The 24,494-nt window shown below is 34.0% G+C and overlaps 1 protein-coding gene across 4 annotated transcripts in view; it reads left to right on the top strand.

The window, feature by feature from the left end:
• Positions 1-24,494, top strand: part of FANCL (FA complementation group L) — a 78,555-nt gene that overhangs the window by 130 nt on the left and 53,931 nt on the right. For 3 of the 4 annotated variants that reach the window (XR_004178262.1, XM_031655204.1, XM_031655203.1), the window contains exons 1-5: positions 389-849; positions 9,957-10,015; positions 12,191-12,251; positions 15,306-15,362; positions 20,044-20,144. Coding sequence is in view for 3 of the 4 variants with exons in the window: in XM_031655204.1 (XP_031511064.1) it covers positions 754-849; positions 9,957-10,015; positions 12,191-12,251; positions 15,306-15,362; positions 20,044-20,144 (374 nt within the window). In the remaining variant the exon portion in view is untranslated. Of the gene's footprint in view, positions 1-388; positions 850-9,956; positions 10,016-12,190; positions 12,252-15,305; positions 15,363-20,043; positions 20,145-24,494 lie in introns of those variants that run through there. The other variant, XM_031655205.1, reaches the window with a different exon arrangement.

The following is a 24,494-nucleotide window of genomic DNA, read 5'->3' as shown; positions in this document are numbered from 1 at the left end:
AGCTCTCAATAAGATGGGACGGATAACATTCCTGAGTTAGAAAAACGTATTGCACGGGCTGTCAGAGGAAAATTAAGTTCAAGTCCATCAGCAGTCTTCACTCATGTTTTGCTTTTTGTATTTGTGAGTGCCATACACAGAACTGAGTCCACTGTTGACTTGAGTCTAATCAATACATATATACGTATATACGTGAGTGTGTCTCAAATATATCTGATTAAACTTAGTAAGCTACAGAACTGTAATGTATGATATAATGAATGTGTTATAATACATATTACTATAATGATACACAAAATAATACATTATTCTGTATGTTAAGGGAGAGAGGACAACAGCAAAGAAAGGGGTGCGAGAGGTTTAAGACAGAAGTGCTACAATGTCCAGGCTGTAAAAGTCATTTTATTCTGGAGGAAATGTAACACCAAAGTTGTAAGTCTTTCAACAAAGTCAAACAGAATCATCAAAAGGGCTCCTGGGACAATCGAGGTTAGAATGACGTTGGTCAGTCAGTCCTGCGGACTTGAGCGCAATCTTCCCTCCCACTACCGGTTGGGGAGCCCCCATGTTGCCTCCGGCAGAGCGCCATTTGGCCTGGCCTGCGCTTTACCTTCATTTCCGCCCGCGGAATCCTCCAGGATCTTCCCGCCAAGGCTCGGGTTTCCGCTCCGCGGCGTCTAAGCGCAAGCGGACTGCGCATGTGCAGGACCCAGCAGGTCTAGCGCTTCTCTGTGTCTCTCCGGACTTGGAGCCATGGCGGTGACGGAAGCGAGCCTGTTGCGCCAGTGCCCGCTGCTTCTGCCACAGAACCGGTCGAAAACCGTGTATGAGGGATTCATCTCAGCTCAGGTACCCGCCCAGTGGTTGCTCTGTAGCTAAGAGAGCCTCTTGCAGCGTAGCTGCGCGCAGAAGTCTGTGACAGGCTAGGAGGTTAGGGGCCCAGACTTGTGGGGATTGAGAAGGGCGGCGCGTAACGGCTCTTGGGAGACTGAAGGTTTGAGAAACGCCGCTGTCGCCGCTACCCCTGTGGTCTCCGCGCGGGATGAGGAGCTAGGAGGCGCGCGGCGTGGAGCGGGGCTGGGGCCACGCCTCCTCTCTCCCTCGCCCTTCCCTGAGTTTGGGCTTCCTTCTTCGTTGTGTCCCGTAATTGACTGTTCTTTGATTTTTTTTTTTTTTTTTTTTTTTTTTGGTGGTAAATTTTGACCTAACTCGATTTTAACACTCTTCACCTCCACGGATGTTGATGAGTTCACTCGGGAATCTGGGCTAATCATATTCGTGTTTCCTGTAGAAAGAATATTTGGGAAGAAAACCTTATTTTGGCCCTTTGCCAAGTCGTATGTACCTGAACATCCACAGTTACAGTATTTTTTAGGAGAAGCATGACAGCAAGGGAATTAATTACCATTGCTGATTCCAGTGGCCTCTCTTACGGAGTTTATTACACATACTAACACATGTGTAGGGTTTCGAAGTTTACACAGCGCTTTCCAGGTAAATAGCTCACTTAATCCTCAGCCCTTTGAGGCAGAAATTTTTAAAAGAATCATCATTCCCGTTTTCTAATTGAAGAAATCAGGGTATGGGAAACCGGAGACGTTATTTGCTGATAATGACATCAGAATCCCTTAAACGCAGTTCAGTCCTGGATTTTTTTTCTCTCTACATTGCACCAGGGTACCTTAGGTTAGGATTTTGAGTGTAGACTTTTCCTTTCTGACCATTACACCAAACTTGTGCCCGCTTCCCGACATCACGCATAGTCTTTGAGTATATGTGGAATTACCATATGACCATCACAGAAAGTAGAGGTTAAAATTCATTATTCCATATGGAAAAAAGTTAATCCACCTTTCCCTCTCCAATTAGAAGTATTCTTCTTGAATTACCTAGCTGAAAATATGATTCTCTTTTAGACAACATTTAGAAAAGTGGAAAAATTATTAAATTATATATATATTTTTTTACAGGAAGCATGTTATACCTAATTTTAGGCACTTTAAGGCAAATACTATTATGTATGTCTATGTCTGCTAAGGCCTCTTAGAAAGCAAGTGCAGCCGTTAGAATTGAGATTAGATGAAAGTTTTTTATGACCATTGCTGTAGCTACAGTTCCAATTTGTACCTGCCTTAGCAGTTTGTTTAAATCTTAACCTGAACATTGTACGTGTCTAAAAATATTTTGTGTGTATTTCAAATTTACAGAAAACTAGCAAGGATATACAGCACAAGTAATTCCAGTATACCCTTTACCTAGATTCACCAGTTTACATTTTCTCCATTTGATTGATCGTTGTTAAGTATATGTATGTGGGTGGGCGCGTGTACACATCATTTTCCTGAACCATTTGAGGTTAAATCAGGCATAGTTCCCTTTTATCCCCAAATACTTGAGCATAAATTGCATAAGAACAAGGACACACTCATACATAACCACAGTACAATGATCAAAATCAGGATATTTAATGATATACTATTGTCTAAGAGTCCATATTTCAAATTTTGTTTATGATACAGTTGTATGTTTTATACCCCCTATCCCCTACCATCTGTCGTTAAGATCCCGCATTACATTTAGTTGTCATATCTAACCTGGAACAGTTCTCAGTCTGTGTTTTTTATAAGCTTGACATTTTTAAAGAGTACAGGTTGGCTATTCGGTAGATTGTATCTCAATTTGGGTTTGAATGATATTTCCTCACTATATCACATAATGCATTTTTGGCAGGGAAACTACAGAAAGATTGTTTTGTCCTTCTTAAGGCTTGTGAAGTTACCTGGTTGGTTCCATTATTGATGATGTTAACTTTGATCACCTGGTTAAGGTGTCATCTGCCAGAGGCTCCTTTTGTAATTCATAAGTATTTTTGGGGAGGTACTCTGAGGCATCAAACTTTCACACACATTCTCGAGTTTTAGCATCCACTGACTTTTACTTGAGTCGACTGTTACTATCATGGTTGCCAAATGATGATTTTCTAACTCTTGTCATTTCTGTATTTATGAAGTGGCAATTTATTATAAGGAGTAGCATTGCCTGCTTTCTCATTTATTTAATTATATTAGAATGGATGCATGGACTTTTTAAAAAATTATTTGATTATAATCATTATTTTGATCCTCGAATTGTCCCAGATTTGGCCAGTGAGGAGGTTTTATGTATATAAGTTTTTAAGGCTTTGCGTTTCCTCTCATCACTGTTTCAAAAGTACCCTATAGATGCTGACATGTAGTCTTGTCACCACCTTTCTTAGAAGCTATATGATGTCAATTTACTATGCACCTTAATAGGTTTTAAAAATTTTCTCGTGGAACGTCCTTTTTGGTTTTTAGTTTTGTTGCTGATTTCTAATTTTTCTTGTGTTGTAATTAGACAGTATTGTTTATAAAAAAAAAAAAGTCTCCATGGAAGTTACTGGTATTTTTTCCTGTGACCTAATATATAATCAGGTTTAGGTGTTGTCTCTATTACCAGATTTTCTCTTTCCTTTGAGTGAGCTTTGGTAGTTTGTGTCTTTCAATGAATTTGTTAGTTTCATCTAGGTTTCTGATTTTATTGGCTTAAAGTTATTTATAATAGTCCCTTATTATCCTTTTAATGTCTTTAGGGTCTGTAATGATGCTCTCTATGTTGGTTGTCTTTTGCTGCTATTTACTTCAAACCTTAGTGGCTTAAAACAAAAACAATTATTGTCTCACCATTTCTGTGGATTTGAAATTTGAGAACAACTTGGATGGTAGTTCTTGATCAAAATCTCTCATGATTTTGCAATCAAGATATTTGCCAAGACTTTGATGATCTAAAACAGGGTATCCAATCTTTTGGCTTCCCTGGGTCATACTGGAAGAAGAATTGTCTTGGGCACACATAAAATACATTAATGATAGCTGATAAGCTAAAAAAAAAAATCACAAAAATCCCATAATGTTTTAAGAAAGTTCACGAATTTGTGTTGGGCTGCATTCAGAGCTGTCCTGGGCTGCCAGCTGGTCAAGCTAGAGGTGAAGGATTTGCTTCCAAGATTGCTCACTCACGTAGCTATTAGCCATGAGGCCTCAGTTTGCTACTGCTCTTAACAGGAGGCCTTAGTTCCTCACTACATGGATCTTTATAGTGTTGCTTGGCTGTTATCACAACATGGCAGCTAGCTTTCCCTGAGTGTGTGATACAACAGGGAGATCAATAAAGATGCACATTGTCTTTAATCCCTTAGCCTCTGAAGTCATGCATATTTACTTCTGCTTTATTCTTTTAGACGCAAGTTTCTTAGTCTGTGTTCAAAAGAAGGGAAATTAGGCACCAACTCCTAGAGGTAGGAGTGTCAAATAGTTTAGGGATATAAGTAAAAAATGCCTTTCATCCTCATCTGATATAGGTAATTTATGTCTCCTTTTTTTCCCCCGATACATCTAGATAGAGGTTTATAAATTTTACTGATTTCTTTAAAGAAGCTGCCTTTAATTTCGTTGATTTTTTTTCTATTATTTTTATGTTTCTACCTGGATAGTTTTTTGATCTTAAGTTTCCTGATTTCTTCAGATGGAAGATAATTGATTTTTCTTCTGTTCTAGTACAGATATTCAGTGCTTTAAATTTTCCTTTGAATACTGGTTTAGCTATGTCACACAAATTTTGGTGTGCTATAGTTTTGTTTTTATTCAGTTCCAAATGCCTTTTAATTTCTTCTTTGATCTATGGCTTACTGAGAAATATGATTATCTTTCTCAATATTGAGGATTTTCTAGATATCTTTTTGTTATTGATTTATAATTTAGTTTCATTTTGGTCACAATATAACTTGTATGATTGAATTTTTAAAATACTTATTGAGCCTTAATTTTATGACCAATAATATAGTCTATCTTGGTGAATATACTGTGTGTACTCTAAAGAATGAATATTCTGTTGCTATTGGGTAGAGAATTATATATTAGGTCAAATTGTTTCAGAGTGCTACCTAGGCCCTCACTGGGTAGCACTATGCTCACTGACTTTTTGTCTGCTTTTTCTATCAGTTAGTGAGAGGGGATGTTGAAATCTCCAACAATCATTGTTGATTTTTCAATTTCTATTTAATTTCTATCAGTTTTGCTTCATATATTTTGAAGTTTTGTTATTAGGTGCATAAACTTTTAGAACCGTTAAGCACTCTTGATGAATTGACTCCTTTAGGATTATGAAATGACCTTTCTTATCTTTAGTAATAATGTTTTCTCTGAAATCTGTATTTTCCAATATTAACATATAGATTCCAACTTTCTTTTGATTGATGTTACCGTAGTTTATCTTTACTTCTTTGTTTTAAACTTATTTGTGTTTTACTATTTGAAGTGTGTTTCTTCTGTGCTTTGCTTTATTATGCAATATGATAGTCACTGCCTTTTACTTGGGGGTATTTAGACTATTTACATTTAACATGGTTATTCATATGGTTGGATTTAAATCTACTCTTGCTGTGTGTTTTCTGTTTGTCTTACATGTTTTTAATTTTTTCCTATTTTTCTGTATTTTGTATTATTGGAATTCTTTTTTATAATTCTGTTTTATCTCCTTTGCCAGTTTATTGGCTGTGTGTTTGTTTTTTGTTTTTTAACTAGTTGCTTAAAGGGTTTATAATACACATATTAAATCTATCATGATCTGCCTTAAAATAGTATTAGGATTCCATTTTTTATGCACTATTGGTTTATCAGCTATACAATTTTGTCTCTTTTGATACTGTAAAGATGTTACTTCACTGTCTTGCACTGTTTTCTATGAGAAGTCTCTGCTCTTTTCTTTGTTCCTATGTAAATAGAATATTTTTTTCCTCTGGCTGCTTTTAAGATTTTTCTTTTTGTCCTTGGTTTCAGTCACTTTGATGTGTGTTGTACCTTGGTGTAGCTTTTTTCATGTTTTTCCTCCATAAGGTCTGTGGAGCTTCTTGGATCTGTGAGTGTATATTTTCATTTAATTTGGAAAAACATCTGCCGTTATTTTTTCTTTCTTTTCTATTCTTTTTTTTTTTGTTCCTCCTTTTCTGTCCTCTGTGTTGGGGACTCCAAACATGTGCTTTTAGGTCACTTTAAGTTTTCACAACTCACTCATGGTCTGTTCACTTTTTTTTCCCTCAGTGTCTTTCTCTTTATTTGGGATATGTCTTCAGGTATACTAATACCTTCTTTTGTAAGGTGGAATCTGCTGTTGATACTATGTTAAAAAAAAAACTCAAACATTGTGTTTTTTGAGGGAGTCTTTCTTTAAATTTTTCCTGTCTCTATTTAGTACACTTGTTTTCCTTTACCTTTTTGAACGTATGAAATATAATTGTTTTAATTTTTAAGATCAAGTTTATTATCGCTGCCATTTTTAGGTCTGTTTCTCTTGATTTTTCTCTTCATTGTGGGTATTGCCTTGCTTCTTTGCAGGAAATGTATTTGCTTGGTATATCTTGATTGTATACTAGACATAATGAATTCTACCTGTTGCATGCTAGATGTTTTCATTCTCTAAGTATTCTTGAGATTTGTTGTGAGCTACAGTTAAATTACTTGGAAGCAGTTTGATCTTTCCAAGTAATTTTAAGCTTTAAGCTTTTAAGCATTGCTAGGTAGACCCAGAGCAGACTTTATTCTAAGGTAAATAAGCTCTACAAGTGAAGCAACACCTTCTGAGCACTCTATTTAATGGCTCTTATATTACAAGGTTTCCACGCTGGCTGGTTGGAACATGGCTATACCCAGCCTTGTATGAGCTTAGAGATTGTTTTGCAGACTCTGTTCCTGTACGTTCCCACCTTTGGATGTTTTCCTCATATCCATGGAGCAAGCAGTACTCAGCTGAAGACTCCTTGATGAAGACTCCTTGTCAGGAATCCTCTGAAATTCGCTGGAGTTTCTCTGTATTTTTCTGTACTCTCCATGCATTTCTCTCCTGCTTGGTAGTATACCTTGTGAATTGCACAATTGTTGGCCTCTGCTTGATCACCTGTTTCTTCCCAAATCAGGGAGAATATTATGCTCTTATTTGTTTGTCCATCCCTATCTTGCAGCCTGAAAATACTCCCATCATAGACAGATAATTTTAGGCATTTTTACATTTGTTTCCCTTCTTTCAAGGATCACTGTCTGTTTAATATCTGAAAATCATTGTTTCATATGTTTTGTCCCATTTTTAAATAAGGAGGGAAGATAAATCCTGCCCCCTTTACTCCATAATGGCTAGAAGCAGTTCTCTTCAGTTTCTTAACATTTTCTATTTCATTCTTGCTTCGTTTTTTAATTTACTTTAAGAAGTCTGTTTCCAATTATATTTTGTTTCCTATATATTCGATCTTTTACCTGGAGACTTTGGACTTTTTTCTTGTTTTGGAAGTCTGTTAATTAAGATATATCTCAGAGTTGATCATTGTGAGTCACTTTTATCATGTGGCCTCTTACCCTTTTGGTATGTGGATCTCTAGGAAGTGTACTTGGATTATATTTTTAAATATTTTTTTCTACTATTTTATTTTTCTTTCCAAGATCTCCAATTATATGTAGTCTGGACTTTTTTGGGTCTGTTTTCCACTTCAACTCCTTTTCTCTGATGGTCTTTAGTTTTTTTCTCATTTTCTCATTTGGTAATTTTCTTGCTTTTTCTTTGCCCTTTATGACATTTGTATTTAATTTTGTTCTTCCTTGGACTCTTTTAAAATTTATTCCTTCACTTTCACATAATTTTGTCTTTTTCTTTATTTTCATTCCACCCTGAGTTTATTCAGCTCATTCATTTCTTCCTTTTCATTTTTAAAAATATAATTTCTCATTTTCATTTTAAAATGTCTGATACAAATGCTCATTTATTTCATTTATTATTATAATTTGTTTATGGTTTCTGGGTTTTGTTTGCATGGGATCTGTTATCACCTGAAATGTTGTGAGTCTCTTTTTCTTTCTTTGTCTCATAGTAGCTTTGCATTGATGAAGACAGTATCTTTGTATTCATGGACATTCTGGCTGTTTGCAATAGTTTATAAAATTCCTAGCTTAAGAATACCCTCTTCTGTTAGGGAAGCAAAGTGTAATTTATTTAATGGATGACATGTTGGTGAGTGCTGGGTGGGAAGGAGTTGTTTTTTTATTTACTCATATAAGAGCCTAAGTTTCCTACTCTTCTTTTACCTCCTAGTACGCAGTTTCCAAAAGGTGTCTCTACCTATTTTTTCTCCTATCTTCTACCGCTAAAGCATTCTTTCCCAGGACTGGCTCCTTGACTTTTGTGTTCACATTAAGTCTTCTCTTTGTAGGTCAGTGTTCTGATTTACCAGAGCTTGTTATTTATTTATTTATTTTTTTACACTTGTTCGTTCCTCCCAGTCTCTCTCCCATGCATTTTTTTTTCCTGACCTTCCTAGCAGTCTAAAAATAGTTGCTGTGGGAGTCCTAGAGTAGGTTCTGTTGGAAAGTGCTTTATATTTTTCTTCCTATAGCTAATTTGAGGTTTATAGTGTACCCTGTCTTTTGGCTGAAAACATGGGATTTTTGTGGTTTTATTTATTCTTAATATGTTAATTAATGTAGCTTTTCTAGATGATGTGTGGGGAGATGGAGGTTTAGGCAACTGTTAGTATTTCTGTTCCCTGAAAGCCTGGAAAATCTGTCTTTTGAGAACAATTAATATTTCTAGATGCTTTAACTAAAAGGCTAATTTTGGACATTTTCTTGAATCAGGAAAGTATTGTGGCATGTGACATGTTATTTGACCTTTTAAAATGGCTGGGCTTTGCAAATAAGGGACTTTGGAATTTTATTCTTTCAGATAACAGCACGGATTTCTATAGTAGAATAGTTCTTCTATTTTTCATGTAAAGTGTGAATTCCAAATTGTTCTTACACCTATGTGTGGGCTGTCTATAACGTTAGGTTAAAGTTACTACATAATACCTTTTAGTGCTTTAATGAAATAGTGAATTATTGTTACTTGACCTTTTGAAAAGGTCAGTAGTACATTTTGTTTCATTTTTTTTAAAGGACATTTAAATGTAATGAAAGTCAGAACTGTAATATTACCATGAAAGTAAAGGTTATGGGGTACATTTAATTGTGTTCCTCTGTTTTTGAAACTGCTTTGAGGGAGACTGTGCTAAAATTCCACATGGTAATTGTTTTTTTTGAGAATTTTATTACTCTTTTTCATTTTATTCTGTTGGAGGAAAAGATTACATTTCTGTTTGTCTTTTTCTGCTATTTTTGCTCAAATTTCATGTGTATTGTCCTATTTAAGTTACAAAGTTTAAACTACTTACCCGTTCACTTTTCCAAGAAAGTAAAATGGAGTAAATGTCTCAGAGGTCTTTCTTAGACTCTTGAGTAAAATTCTGTTTGTTCAGATACATAGTTAATATGTTAAGGATTTCAGAAAAATTAGAGGCCCACTAATGGGAGAATTAAATATACTCTGATTTATGAAAGTATTTCACTTATGTCTATATAGATTGTGTAACTAAATATATTTTCATTTTATTAAAATTTAGAAACTAAGCTGTAAACATGAAGACTATATTATGTTATATATCCTTATTTTATATTGTGATGTTTTTCTTCCATTTTAAAGCAGTTTGAAGGAATTTCTTTTTTTTTCTTCATAAATTTATTTCCTAAGAAATAACACTGAAATTTCTTCTATGGGCCTGTATTAATAATTTTGTATTATTTCTTGTATTTATGAGTGACTTTCTCTTTAAAAAGAAAGTCTTACCTGAGTGTTTTGATTTCCCAGTAACTACAAAGCTTCCGTAAGACAGTTTTGAGTTATTTTCCCTCAAATGCAATATTCTGTTGCATATATTTTAACAATTATAAAGATGTGGATAAAGTTGATACCTTTTAGAAAATAAAGGAAAGCATTGTCTTTTCTATGTGATTCTGTTTAACTTCTCTTAGCATTAAGTGAAAGATAAAAATTTGAGTGATCCTTTTCAATATTTTCCACAGGGAAGAGACTTCCACCTTAAAGTAGTGTTGCCTGAAGATTTACAACTGAAGAATGCAAGGTGATACGGTGTTTAGTTATAAACGTGCATTTTTGCATTTTGGTGGTACAGGCAGTACATTTGGTATAAATTGATTCTAGTGACTAGAGTTTTGCCTAAAATGCTTATTAGTCATTTGCCCCAAAAGAAACATCTCTGATTTTTCCAAACCAATGTGGCATTTGTAAATATTTAGCTGTTACTAAAGTGCTTTTAAACATTACTTCTCTCATTTTTTTTTTTTAATTTAAAGCAGTAAACAGCAACTGTGTATACTTCCCAAACAAATACTGAACAAGTATATAAAGGGAGAGTACAAAAGGATTAGAAAACATTTTTTCCAACTTTTGACTGATATTATTAATGTGTATATTCATTATATGGGAAGACTCACATCAGTTCAGTCCTGGCATAAATTAGGCACCAACATTGGGTGTTGGTAGATACAACTAGTCAGGATATGAGACTGAAAATTTAGGTACCACCCCAAATCTCAATTCTTCCTCTAAATATTTCTGAAGAAGAATGGAGGGAAAGGAATCCAGAGATATTTGTGAGTAGAATTGAGAGGATTTTGTGACCACTGGAAGTGTAGGTAAGAGGGAAAAAGGAATAGAGGATGCTTTTCAAATTCCTGGCTCAGATCACTAAGCTAGAGAAGAGGTCACAGATGGAAAAGTAGAAGAGAGATTGTTTTAAGTCATATTGGGTGTGAAATATCAAGAGCAGCTATTTAGTAGGTAGTAATATGGTGGTGTGGAACTAGGGTATGAGACCTGGAGTGCAGATGTATGTGGAAGTTACAACAGATGAAGGATTTGGGACCTTGATTATGAATAGGCTTTTTGGTGCTGTGTCTGGCGGGGAGTTTTGGTGGGGGTTGTAGAAGAGAAAGCCAGTGACGAGACCTTGGGGCATACCAACATTTAAAGTACTGGTCACTAAAGAGGAACTTAGAAGGAGACTAAGGATTGACCAGAAAAGAGGAAAATTTGGATAGCAGAGTCTTTCAAGCCAAATAAAGAAGGCTTAAGCAAGGCATGGTTAGCATTGCTGAGGACTGCAGAGAGATAGGTTAGATGCAAGTAAGTTTTGTGTGGTGACAGAAGCCATTTGTGTTGGATTTTGGACTGGATGAGTGGGAGGAAAGTATAAAGTATTTTGAAGAAAAAGAGGTGGTTAGAGAATGGTATGCATTCAAGGAGGAGTTACAGTGTTCTTTAAAGATACACGTATTTGAACAAGTTAATTCATTAAGTAGAAAAAACTAGCAGAACATAAATTAAGGATACCACAATAAAGGGATAATTAATTGAAGTCACCAAGTTGATAGCAAGGGAGAGAAAGCACATTTCGTGCAGGGGTTACCAATGGACATTTGAATGAACTACCAAGAATGGAGAGAGTTGTGCTGGTTTGAAAAGGCCATGTGGGGGAAAACTCAGAGAGGCTTCCTACTTGTAGGTAAGTAAAAGTAATTCCTTAGAAGAAGAGTTACTTAATAGTATCAGGAGCACAGCAGAGGTTAGCCAGTAAATGAATGAACATTAACTTATCACTTCTTATACAATTAATTAAAAGTATGTATCTTTATAGCCGGGCTTGGTGGTGGGTGTCTGTAGTCCCAGCTACTTGAGAGGCTAAGGTGGGAGGGTTTCTTGAACCCAGGAGTTCAGGTTGCAGTGAGCTGTTCTTCTACTGCACTTCAGCTAGCCTGCCTGACAGAGCGAGACCCTGTCTCTAAAAAATAAAAAATAAAAATAAAATGTATCATTTTAGTTATATTAATCAGGAATTTGAAGGTAATACTGCTACACATGCTTTTTCAAATACATGTTTGATACATTATATTGGATGATACATTGTTATCAAAACTGTTGGTTTTATTTAACCTATCTTGGAAAAGAATCTACTTCAGTGGAAAACTTTGCTTGGGATGTGTTAAAGTTAAAAAACAGGATGTACTGTTTGCCTGTCATTTACTGATTGCAGTTATTTATATTTTGGAATAAAATTAGTACTGACAGTTTGAAGACAAGACTTTGAACAGTATCAATGGTAAAAATTTTATTAACTTGTCAAAATTATATTTGTCCTTCTTTTGTATGTACATGCATATTTGTGTTAACATACAAATACGTTTTTCCTTTTAATTCTGAACAATGAACAAACCATTTTGTCTCATTAAAATTTTAGATTGTTATGTAGTTGGCAGCTGAGAACAATACTTAATGGATACCATCAAATAGTACAGCAGGTAAGTCCTGTTTAGAAGGTTTATATTTTAAGTGAAGATAAGAAATTACTAAATTTATTGTTCTTCAAAGACCTACTTTGTAGAATGTGGTAACAAACTGGTTTAATAGTTGTTGAGTTTTGTAGGTTTCATCTCTGTGTGTTTTTAAATCTCAGTGTCCTCAGGAGATCTCCAGGTAGCCTTTGTGTTGAAACCGATTTCCATCCTTGAGACTTTAGGTTCTTCAAATGAATTCACCCTTATCCATATCCATCACTACTTGAGTGATTTTTCTTCTGAGACTGAATGGTGGTGATAGGGAAAAAAAAAATCAGACCCATTTAGAGCTGTGGGATATCTGTGGCAAAAATGGGATTTTAGTCCTAGATTAGCAACAGAAAAGATGTAGTAGAAATAATTTAGGATCATGTGTACTTGCATAATGAGGGGAGATAAAGGTTGCTTAGTGTGTTAATAGGCAGGATTAATTTCTTTATTCTTAATGTTTAGGTTCCTCTACCTGAAAATTCCTTTAAAGAGTAGAAAAAAAATCAGTTACTGAAGCAAAATAATGACATAATACAATTCTTCTTTTAGGAAAATAGTTGTTAGAATTGCGTTTCTTTTGATCCTTTATGCGTTTATGTGTTTTTTTTCCTGATTTTCTATATTTCTGTATCTTAAAGGCAGGTTATTATCTATGATAACTGATAGTCACAGTCACTCTTCCATAAAGCATTAAAGCTGCAAAGAAGTATAGGAGATAAACTATTTGATTTATAGAATGAAGGTTGTCATCCTGGCAATATAATTACAGAAGTTTTTTAAGGATATGTTCAAATTATTTGTCTGTTTTCTTTCTATCCCTGTCTCCATCCCTTTTACTTTTTATATTGTACACTAAACTTTAAGAAATGCATCTATTGACATATTGAGATAGCATGGGAAAAAATGGTTTATGTAGTCTAATATTAAGATCTATTACTCTGTTTTTCGCCAGCAAGTTATCAAGCGGATTCCTAGAAAAAAGTCCCAATTATTTATTCTTCCTTGCCCTCTGGTTGGTTAGGTAGAACCCAGTGTTAGTTTAAGTCTTCTTTTTATTTTACAGCCCCAGTGAGTATTACTATTCTTTTCTTGTATCATGTTTAATTTTAGTAAATATGGGCCAGGGAGTCAACAGACTTTTTCTGTAAAGAACCAGATAATAAATTTGTCCTGCTTAGTAGGCCGTAAGATCTCTGTTGCAACTACTCAACTCTGCCCTTATAGCAACCATAGACGAGGTAAGTGAATGGGTATGGCTACATGCCAATAAAACTTTGTTTACAAAAACAGTATTGAGCTGGATTTGGCCTCTGGGCTTTAGTTTCCAGACCTTTCCAGACCCTGTCATTTATTGATCATCTGTTATAAACTAAGCGGGGTGGGGGAATACAATGTAGAAGAAGGGATAGTCAAGAATTTGCTCTACATAGACCCACTCAAAGCTAAGTTAAGATGTGAATCATAATGTGTTCATGCATTATTGAAAACAGTGTAAAACTTGAGAATATTTTTTTCTGTAGTTATTTTAAGAATGAAGGATTTCTAGGAAATGGAATCGTAACTCTTAAATATTTATTCTACTTTAGAGATTATTTCCTTTTTGCCGTTTTATTATAACAGGTTTTACTTTAATGAATGACTGTCTCCGTTTTGACTAATACGGATTAGTTGTGAGAGGACAAAAATCACAATTGTAGTAGTCTTTAAGGTCAAGGGAAAAATAAAAAAAGACCGTATTGTTAATTAATAATTGTTAATTTATTGCTCTAACTAGATTTTACAAATTATATAGAGTTGCCTGATTTTTATATTTTATACTCTTCCCACTCACATCACTCCTATACCTCTTCTTTCTCTTTTTTTTCTCTTCCTCCTCCTCCTTCTCTTTCTCCTCTTCTTTAAAAAAAGTTATGATTAGGTTGCTAGATTTGCTAGACATGGTAGTGATACAGAAGGGCGGCAGAGAAGTGCTGGGTAGAGAAGGATAGGTCCTTGGTGAGGGCTCCACCCCTGGGCCTGTGCCCATGGACCTAGGTGAGGACAGGCACCCCTGCCTTCATGCTCAAATGTTGCATTTCCCAAGACCACCATGGCCTGCCATACCCCCATCTTGTGCCTATAAAAACCCGAGACCCTAGCAGGCACACACACACAAGCGGCTGGACGTCGAGAGAAATATATCAGTGGAGGAACACACAAGTGTCCGGATATCGAGAGGACATCGAGATCATGTCAAGAGCACACCGATAGGCTCCAGCAGGCCGGCAGGCCATTCACCGGCAGAATGATGTGGAGTTTGGCCGGGGTGGTTGTAGGAGAGCCTGGGCCACTGAACAGCCCGACTCCAGGGGAAAACCATTTCCCTTCTGGCTCCCACATCTGCTAAGAGCTACTTCCACTCAATAAAATCTTGCAGTCATTCTCCAAGCCCACATGTGATCCAATTCTTCCAGTACATCAAGGCAGGAACCCTGGGATACAGAAAGTTCTCTGTCCTTGCAATAAGGCAGGGGTCTAATTGAGCTGGCTAACACCAGCTGCCAATGGATGGCTAAACTAAAAGAGCACCTTGTAACACACACCCACTGGGGTTTAAGTAGCTGTAAACATTCACACCTAGACACTGCTGTGGGGTTGGAGCCCCACAGCCTGCCTGTCTGTATGTTCCCCTAGAGGTTTGAGCAATAGGGCACTGAAGAAGCAAGCCAGACTCCCATCGCATGCCCTGCAAGGGGGACAAGGGATTCAATAGTATACAGTGCTCAAGAAACAGAGTAGTGTGAGGTTTTAAGTGACATTCTAACACAGTTTAATATATCTCAACAAAGTAGATTTGAGGACATTAATTACTCTTTCAAAATGAAATTGATAGGAGTAGTAAGGTTGATGACCAATACTTCTTATACTTTTCAGATGTAGATATAGCTAATCTTTTTTTCACTTCACTTGGACCTACATTTTATTACAGTTTTAGTGGATGGAATATTTATTGTGCAAATGAAATTAATTGGAAATGTTTTGATCTAGAGGATGCAGCACTCTCCTGATCTAATGAGCTTTATGATGGAGTTGAAGATGCTTTTGGTAAGAATTTTTTTTTCTGACGCTGTTACCATACTGGAAGTTTTTATTTCTTTTCTGTAACTCCTTTAAAAACTGACATTATTAGAATTTGTCTTCTTAACTCCCAGTCATTTAATGTTTTCTTTTACTGTGTACATAAATATAGGTGATGCATTTCTTGAACTGCATGAGGGACATAACTTTGTGAAGGAACCACTTTGATTGTATCATAAACTAGGTATTCTTGACACTAGTTTTGGGCAGGTGGTGAAGAAATAAAATGCACTCCTGGCCTGTCAGCAGGGAGTTTAACATCTAAGAAGAGATTTGGTAGTCCTACTTAAAGATATAATATGATGTATAAATAGTTTTGTCTATAGCTACAGATATCTGAAAAAACGTATTAGGTTTCACTTTATGTGTACTGTTACATATATACTGTTTAATCAGCGTTGCATAAAATACTTGATTATTTAGTTTATCCTGTAGACATTTTTCTTAAAACCTAAGTTCATTTTATTACCCAATTTTCAACATAAACAAAAGAAGAGGGAAGATTATAGCAAATACTGCTGGGCCTGACCAAATTTTAACATTTTGCCAGTCATAGTTCCTCTTCTACTTTTTTAGAAGAAAGACACTGTAATATTTTAAAGGAAATTCTGGACATTGTATGTATCCCTCTGTAAATAGGTCAGTGTGTATCTCTTTAACAGCTAAGTGCTTTTTATCTGTTTTTAAATATACTGTTATAACCTCAACAAAGTTAATATTTCTTATAGCTGCTTTGTTTGTATTAGCATGCAAACAAGGTCCACACATTATATTTAGTTAATATGTCTCTTAAGCCTTATATAAGACTTACAAGGTATTTATGTATAACAGCATCTCCTCTTTACCTCACCCCTTTTATTCATGCCATGTATTTGTTGAATAAAACAAATTGGGTGTCCTGTAAAATCTTCTACATTCTGGATCTGGCTTGTAAGATATTCCTGGTTTATCTTTTAACATACTCTACTTTCTTTGTAATCTGGCATTTAGATCTAGAGGCTTCAGCAGATTCGGATTCATTTGTTCTTACGAGATTACTTGGTGCTCTGTATTTATTATATTACATGAGGATGCACGTGATGTCTGATGGTTCCTTGGTTCCTCTTTTAATAAATTTAAGATTGATCAATACGTTTAAATCCATTCAATATAAAGTTCCCCATCAGCCTATCACCTAATGATTTTAGCCTCTAATAATAATCATTGACTATATCTTGTGTTTCATTAGGATTTACAAATGGTAATTTAAAAAATTCCATCATCTGCATTTCTTAGTTGAAAATCTTCTGTAGAGAACTTCTCATCAGTTTTTTGGTTAATTTGAGGTACAGCTCATAATGGAGAGACTGGATAAGTGCTTGTTTCTTTTCCTTTTAAAACAGAAACCAATTTTTAGAATAATGAGTTGGTGCCTAGCAACTGTCACAGAGATCTAAAGTGATTTTTTTTTAAGTATCGTTATGAACTCATAGATTTTTATATATTTAATTTTTATTTATCGTAGTCATTTTCTTTTTGATGCTTAAATTGTCCCATTTTTTGGTCAGTACAAGCCCCTTCATGTTGGCTCCTGAGTTCTTTTAATATAACCCAAGCTTCTTTGCCTTCTGATACCAGTTGCTCCAGGCTCATTTATTCATTTTGTCCCATAACTGTAATCAGCCATTTCTCCAAAGAATCATGATTTCTTTGTAGGAAATAGTATTTGGATGCCTCAATCTGGAAACTTGAGTGTTTATTGCTGTTACTTCTAGGTTTTTTTCAGTGGACAAAGCTAGAAATGCTTTTTGGAAAGAATGTAATTATGAGTTTGTATTGATATTTACAATTCAAATGGGCATTATAGGGTTTTTACTTCTTTGCTTATATCACTTTTACTCTGAAAATGCTGTTTTCTAATGTTAACATCATTGTAGTATGGTTTTTTGTTATGTTCTACTTGTTATATTTCACTTATGCTTTTCCTGTCTACGTGTTTATGTTAGTTTATATAAAAATTACAATACTAATATTGCTAACAATGGAAAGTTTTGATATTTCTTTGTAATTCTTGTTGAGACCATTTTGTTCTTAGCAGCAACTACTACGTATTGATAACTTAGTTGCTAGATTTTTTTTTGAGTCCCTTTTCAATGCTAATAAGAACCTTTTAAGGTAGGACTTTGATTAAATGTGTGAGATTAGAATAATAGTTTAAAATTAATTTCTAAAGTTTGAATTTTGATTTATGAGTTTATAAAACCTAATTAATAAAGGTTATCAAAAATTGATTACAAATTACATCAAAGGGCTTAATGTAATAACCCTAAAAACATAAAGTGAACAAGTGAAGCATATTTGGTTTACAACTCCTTGACATTGGAGAAAAGTTTGAAACATTTATCTTTTTATTATAATTTTAATAAATCATACAAATACAAGGAGAGACTAAGGGAACCAGAGTAAAAGTGTAGGTATCATGTCCCATTAAACTCTTCTTATCAAAAATAACTTTATACATTGTAAGTCACAGCTCTCTTGGCCATTTAATTTTGAACAAACACTTACTAGTTTAAAACTAAAATAAAATTTTGAGATCTCTGATTTACAGTATCTATTTAGTACATTTATTCCATTTCTGAATAAAAATGAAATCCTGTATTTTAGCTTTCTTCAGAAATTACGGACAAAGTTGGTGATTTTATTGCTCATTTAAGATAGTATACCTAAAAATATAAGAATTATTAGTGTACTGTTAGGCTGTATTGTTAGTAATAGGGTTCCTATACTATAATCACCAATAACTATGTTGAGAGTGATGCTCACATGAAATCAGTAGTTATTGAACTTTTTCAGGAAATGTTGTAAATCTTCCATGGAGTTGCCTAGTAATAACTGCATATAGTGGGAGTTCAGTATATATTTAGTAAGTGAACAATTACCTATATTTTAAAATAATCCTATGTGGTAGGTTATTTTATTTCTATTTTGGAGCTGAGCCACTGAACCCTAAGGCCTCAAAATAGGAATTGTTAAAGTCAGGATTTAAAACTTCTGTTTGTGAAGCCTTTCTGCTATGTACCTTTCCCTCTTTTCTGTGAAGAATGTGTTGCTTCTCTGCTTTTGCCTTTTTACCTGTTATGGTACTAGAGTAGGAGTAACTTGTCTGACTCAGAATAGAAGGTAGAGTGTATAAATGTCATAAACCTAGGATTGAAAAATGTTTTTACTATTATCCAGGTTTATTTTTACCTTCAATTTTTGTGGATAGCAATAATTAATATTTCAGAACAAAAACAAATTTCGAAAGAAGTACTATACTACATAACGCATTTTATTTAATAACTAGTAGAGCACAATCTTCATAGTATTAGGTTGGTGTACAACCTAAATACGAATTTATTTTGGTGGACCATCAGTCTATTTTTAGTCAACATTAAGCATTTATATTATAAAAAAGGCAGCATATACCTTGTCTTCTAGGCGCTTACCCTCTAATTAAATCCATATTGATATTCTCAGCTATATGGATCTGCTTTCACAGTTTTGTTTTCATCATAAAGCAGATTCAGAACTAAATTGAAGTAGTTCCAGTTAATAATTTTGATTTTGAAGTGCTGTTTTGTAGTATATATTCTTTTTAATATGATCTCAATTTAATAGTATCCTATCCTTGTTAAAAAAATTAATATATACTTAAAAATTAAGATTAAACATATACTTAAAAGAATAAAAATTGCAACCTTTTATTAGGATTATATTTGTCAGAAGTGTTTATAATTTTCAACTTGTCCCTATCTACTTCCGTGATTTATTGTGGCTTATTTATTTATTTATTTATTTACTTACTTACTTTTTGTAATACCGTTTGATACTTCAGATCATATGAACATCTAAGTAATTTGTAGATACATTTATTTTTACTTTCCATATAAGCTGTTTGTCTAGGTTAGTAACTTCAAAATAATGGTAATTTTAGCTTCAGCAATTCTAGTGATATTTTTATATATCTTGTAAAAGAATTTAGTTTTGGTTGGGAGAACATAAACATTGTAAAGCCGTCATAGATAGGCCTAGCAAGGAACGGGACTGTAATCTAGCCAGATGGATGGCATAGTACTCCAACTTACCTGGTTGAAGAATAGTACAGAGTGTAAGTCAGTAAAAGAAATTAGCATGTAGATATTTGTTCTGATAATGAGGGGTTTTTGTTTGTTAAGATGTGGTTCATAATGGTGTACAAATATGTTAGTTTAGGTAATGTACTTAGAGTTCAGGCCTTTCTTTAGAGGTACTTTTTGAAAAACGTATATATCAAACATCATATTCATGGGAGTAGAGAGATAGTGAAGCCTTGGGGATGAATATAATAAAAAGTTTTTTTTTTTTTTAAATCTCCAGTAGGCATAATAGTCCAGGAAAATATTAAAATCATAAGTTCTTTTCATGGCATAAAAATTGACATTTTGCATGACCTTCAGTGCAGTCCTTTTAACTTTTTCTTGTTTCTTTTTCATGAGCAGGGGAATGAGTCAGCCAGATTTTCTTTAAAACAATGGATACTTTTATTAGGCACTAAGAAGATAATGAAATTATGTTTTGCAATCAGGTATTAACAGTTCATTGTCTTGCATTCCACAGCCAATTCAGGTTTTCTTCTTTTAAACAGGAAGTTGCCTTAAAGAATAGACAAGAGCTATATGCACCACCTCCTCCTCCCCAGTTCTACTCAAGCCTTATTGAAGAGATAGGAACTCTTGGTTGGGATAGGTATGTCTGTTTTAAAATATATTTTAAATGCCTTTGTTTTATACATTTTAACTGAATATATTTCTAGTTTTAGCAATTTATACCTGATTTTAGTCAAAGTGTTTCATTGTAACTAGAGTATTTGATCCTTATTGTTGCTGTGAATTAAAGAGAGGAATATCATCATAAAAAATTGACTTACAAAGTAAAATGCTAAATATAATTTGGAGAAAATGACATTTTTATGTACATAGTAAGATGTTACCGTAATAGATACTTTCACTGAACATACAACTGTATTCTAAATTTTCCATATTTGAAGAGTAGTGCTTGGACACATGAAGGAGACTGGAAAAATTGCAGTATTTTTGAAATAATTGTAGTTATTTTGGTTAATATACAATTTGGCATGTCTAAATTTACATATATATAACATTATAAGTGCTTTTGTAATTTGAGTAGTAAATTTTAGCAACTAGGGTTTGGAAGAATCATCTAGCTTTCTTTGAAAAAAATGATTTTTTTTAAAAAAACTGATGCATAAAGAGACTTAAGTTCAGTAGACATGTAAGAAGGTTGTTAAAACTTAATCCACATACCACCTGGAAAAAATATGTGATGATTTGCTTGCTATTCAGTTTCTGAATTTAGCTTCCTTCTTAGTGTGGATACTGTGAAACATTACATTTATTATTAGGTGTATTATAACCTTTCTACTTTGAGCTAAAGCAGCAGTAAAGATATGCCAATTTAGTTCTTATCACTTCTTAACCAGTATCAATAGTATTTTAGTATTCATTTGTTATTTCCATTTAGGTTGCTCTGTTACTAAGATAAATCAAGGGCTAACTTAGGTACAATGTGAAAGGAATGTGCAATTGTTCACCACTAAGTTTTTCTTATTGTGTTTAAACATCTTATTATTCATCTGTTTTTTAGCTATTTTCAATGAGTTGGCCTTTTGATAACTAACGTAAAAAACCAGAAAGTCAAATCGCCATTTGAAAGAGAACAAGGAACATATCTTAAGTGCAGAATATGTGTCCTTTAATATGTTTTATACCATTACGGATAACTAAAGAAAAACTAAAGACTTAAACATATTTTAGAGTTCCAAATTATTCCCATGTAAATAGTCTAAAATCGCCATTAGTTACGTGATTATTAGAGAAAGAAGAATTATTTTATTTGCCTTTGCCTTCTGCTTTCCTTTATATTCCTTAAAAGGCTTTTATTTAGAAAGTTTCTCTTCTTATGTATAGATCAGTATTTTCCCTTTTGTTTTAACCACGAAAATTTGACTGAGTAGGCCATACCGCTTTTGGTGCACTTATGTGCAGAGATAGGTTAGCCATTCCTTCAGTCGTGACTTTATTTATGTAGACTTAATTTTTTATGAATACTTCTTTATCTTACCACCTCCCTGATTAAGAGTCAAAGTGTGTATGATCTGTACTTGAGCCAAGTTATTTAAATACTGGTCTTGATAAAAATTACAGCCTCAGATTTCAACTTAAAACCTTACTAAAATCCTGATTGCACGTAATAGTGTTTCACTGTAGATGGACTGCTTAAAGTCTCTAATCTTATTTTATATATTTTCTCAATTTTACCCATCGATCTTAGAACCTAACTACTTTCTTTTGCTCTCTTGTATAGTTGCTCTTGAGGATGCCACTGACTTGGATTAAAGGATGTTGTATGAAATAGCCCTAAGAAATGCAGTAGGAATTTTAATTTTGGGTGTCTTCCATTTTATGATATAGCACTATCTTTATGAGAAGCCATGAAAGAAGTTTTATTCTGTTTCAGATGCTAGAAAAGTCGTGCTTTGCCTGACTATCCAACCTGCCACTTAAAGAATAATGTGAACTGTGTAATTGACTATGTTCTCTTTGACTTGGCCTCTAGGAAAGTTAGAGTCAAATTTTTGACATACTTTTTAGAGCCATGCTGGATATAGTATTTATATTTCTGTATGCTAATCTTATCCTGGCTTTTGTTCTCCTGTGATTCTTCTCTTCATATCAAGGGTACATGTTATCTATGTGACTCATCACTGTTAATTTTGATCTTGATTACCTGGTTGAGGTAGTATTTGTCAGGTTTCTGCACTGTAAAGTTACTGTTTTTTTCCCTCTCACTATACTGTACTCTCTGGAAGTCACTATGTGTAGCCCACACTTAAGGAGTGGGCAGTTACACTCACACCTCCTTTAGGGCAGAGTATTTAATAGATTTGGAATTTTTCTGCTCAGATTTTGTTCTCTCTCATTTATTTTTTCAGTCATTTATTTGAAATACTATGGACTCAGGGATATTTATTTTATACTTTGGGTTATAATCTAATACTATTTTACTTTCTTGTTCAATTTGTTCTAGCTTTGGCCATTGAGAGCTCTTTCAGTTGGCTCCTGTGTGCTTTTGACAGGCCCCATCATTGTGGATATATTTATATTTTTGAGCATTTCCTTACTTTCTGGCACTGAAAGAAATTTTGTGTATTTCCTGCCCTTGTCCTAGAATCGACGATTTTTCCAAGGAGTCCTGGTTGCTTTTATTAGTGAGTGGTATTAGAAACCAGGATGTGGGCACTATGAGTGCTTGTTGCTATTGGTGTGTTGTTGTTTCTAGACCTTCTTAGCTGAAAAACGGAAAAAAAAATGTGTTTATACTAACTTGTGCATACATATCTGTGAATGTTTTTGTATATAACCATTTGTGTCTCTATTAAGGTAAACATGATTTTATACTGATGTCTGCAACTCCAGTCCATTACCATATGTAGTTTTCTAGCCCACTCACTTGGTATATCTGAAATCTCATATTCCAACAGGGAGAAACCGAGCTCCCATTATCTGTTACCCATTTACTTACTTGTTCAGTTGCAGTATACATGGAGAGCACTATCAGAATTATTAATCTGTACCCCTATGGGTAACAACTTTATCAACTATGCAGTGCTTGCAGTGCTTATTTTTATAAATTGTTTTTGTTTTTGTTTTTTGCTTTTATAGGCTTCACTCATTTTCACAGTTACTTAGGTTAGAACCATTTCCTCCACCCTCTTCAATGTACTTCTTTCCTGTATTTGTAACACAGATTGTTTTGTCACGTTCTCCGTTTCATCCTGCATTCATTTTAAAAAATGATTTTAGGATCTATAGTGATGCTGCCTTTTTCTTTCCAGATGAGTTTTTTGTGCCTTTTTAATTTTTCTTAATCAGTTTTGCAAGAGCCATATGAATTTTTTTTTCAAAGACCCAACTTTTTAGCGTTGTTAATTTTCTCTATTGTATGTTTTTTATCATTAATATCTACTTATTAAGAATTTATTTATTTATTTTTTTTAGTTTTGCTTCCTTTGTAATTTCTTGAGATGGATATGTAGGTCATTGATTTTTTTTCCAATTTATCTTATGTTATTATATATTAATTTAAGGCTGTAAATTTGTAAGCAATCTTAGCTAGATTCCATAAGTTTTGATGTTACATTATTACTGTCAGTTAAAAATGTTAATTTTCATTGTGATTTCTTTTGGCTTATTTAATATATCTCTTAATTTTCAAACAACTGGAGATTTTTGGGTTATTGAGTTCCAGTTTAAGTCTGCTTTTATCAGAAATTATCCTTTTAATTATCTCAATACTTTGAAGTTTACTGAGGCTTGCTTTATCACCCAGCATCTTATCAATTTTGGTATGTGTTCTGTTTCCACTCAAAAAGAGTATGTAATCTCTTGTTGGGTATAGTGCTTTACTTTTATTCATTCCTCACATTTATTATGTGTGTCAGATATCCTATATGTTTAATGATTTATTTGTTTTTTTGTCTGCTTGTCCTAAGATCTCTGGAGAGAGCTGTGTTAAATTTTCCCAATATGATTGTTAATTTTTGGAATTGTTTTTGTTCCCCAAAATTTGCTTTATGTCTGTTTTCAGTCATGTTATTGGGTGCATACAGATTTATAATTGCTCTATCTTCCTTGTTGGTTTTCCCTTTTATTATTAGGACATGTTTCTTTTCTTTTCTGGAAATATTATTGTCTTAATGTCTACTTTGTTATAACTTCACAAGCTAATTACATATTTTAAAACTACTCTTTACCATTTGCATCTTTTAAAACAGATTTTAATGCTTTGTTGAAATTCTTCGTCTTTTTCTCTATTTTCTTTCATAGTTTTAAAATATTTTTCTTGCTGGCAGCCACCAGAAACTGGAAGAGGCAAGGAATAGATTCTCTCCTAGAGCCTCCAGAGGGAGCACATCTTTGCTGACATCTTGATGAGAGAATAAGTTCCTATTGTTTTAGCCAAATATATATGTGTGTGTGTGTGTGTGTGTATTTTTTTCCTAAGTCCTATCTTCTG

Source organism: Papio anubis, chromosome 14 (assembly GCF_008728515.1).
Source record: "Papio anubis isolate 15944 chromosome 14, Panubis1.0, whole genome shotgun sequence".
NCBI classification, from domain to species: domain Eukaryota; kingdom Metazoa; phylum Chordata; class Mammalia; order Primates; family Cercopithecidae; genus Papio; species Papio anubis.
Note: the sequence above shows the minus strand (reverse complement) of the source record. Positions and strands in the feature narration are given on the sequence as shown.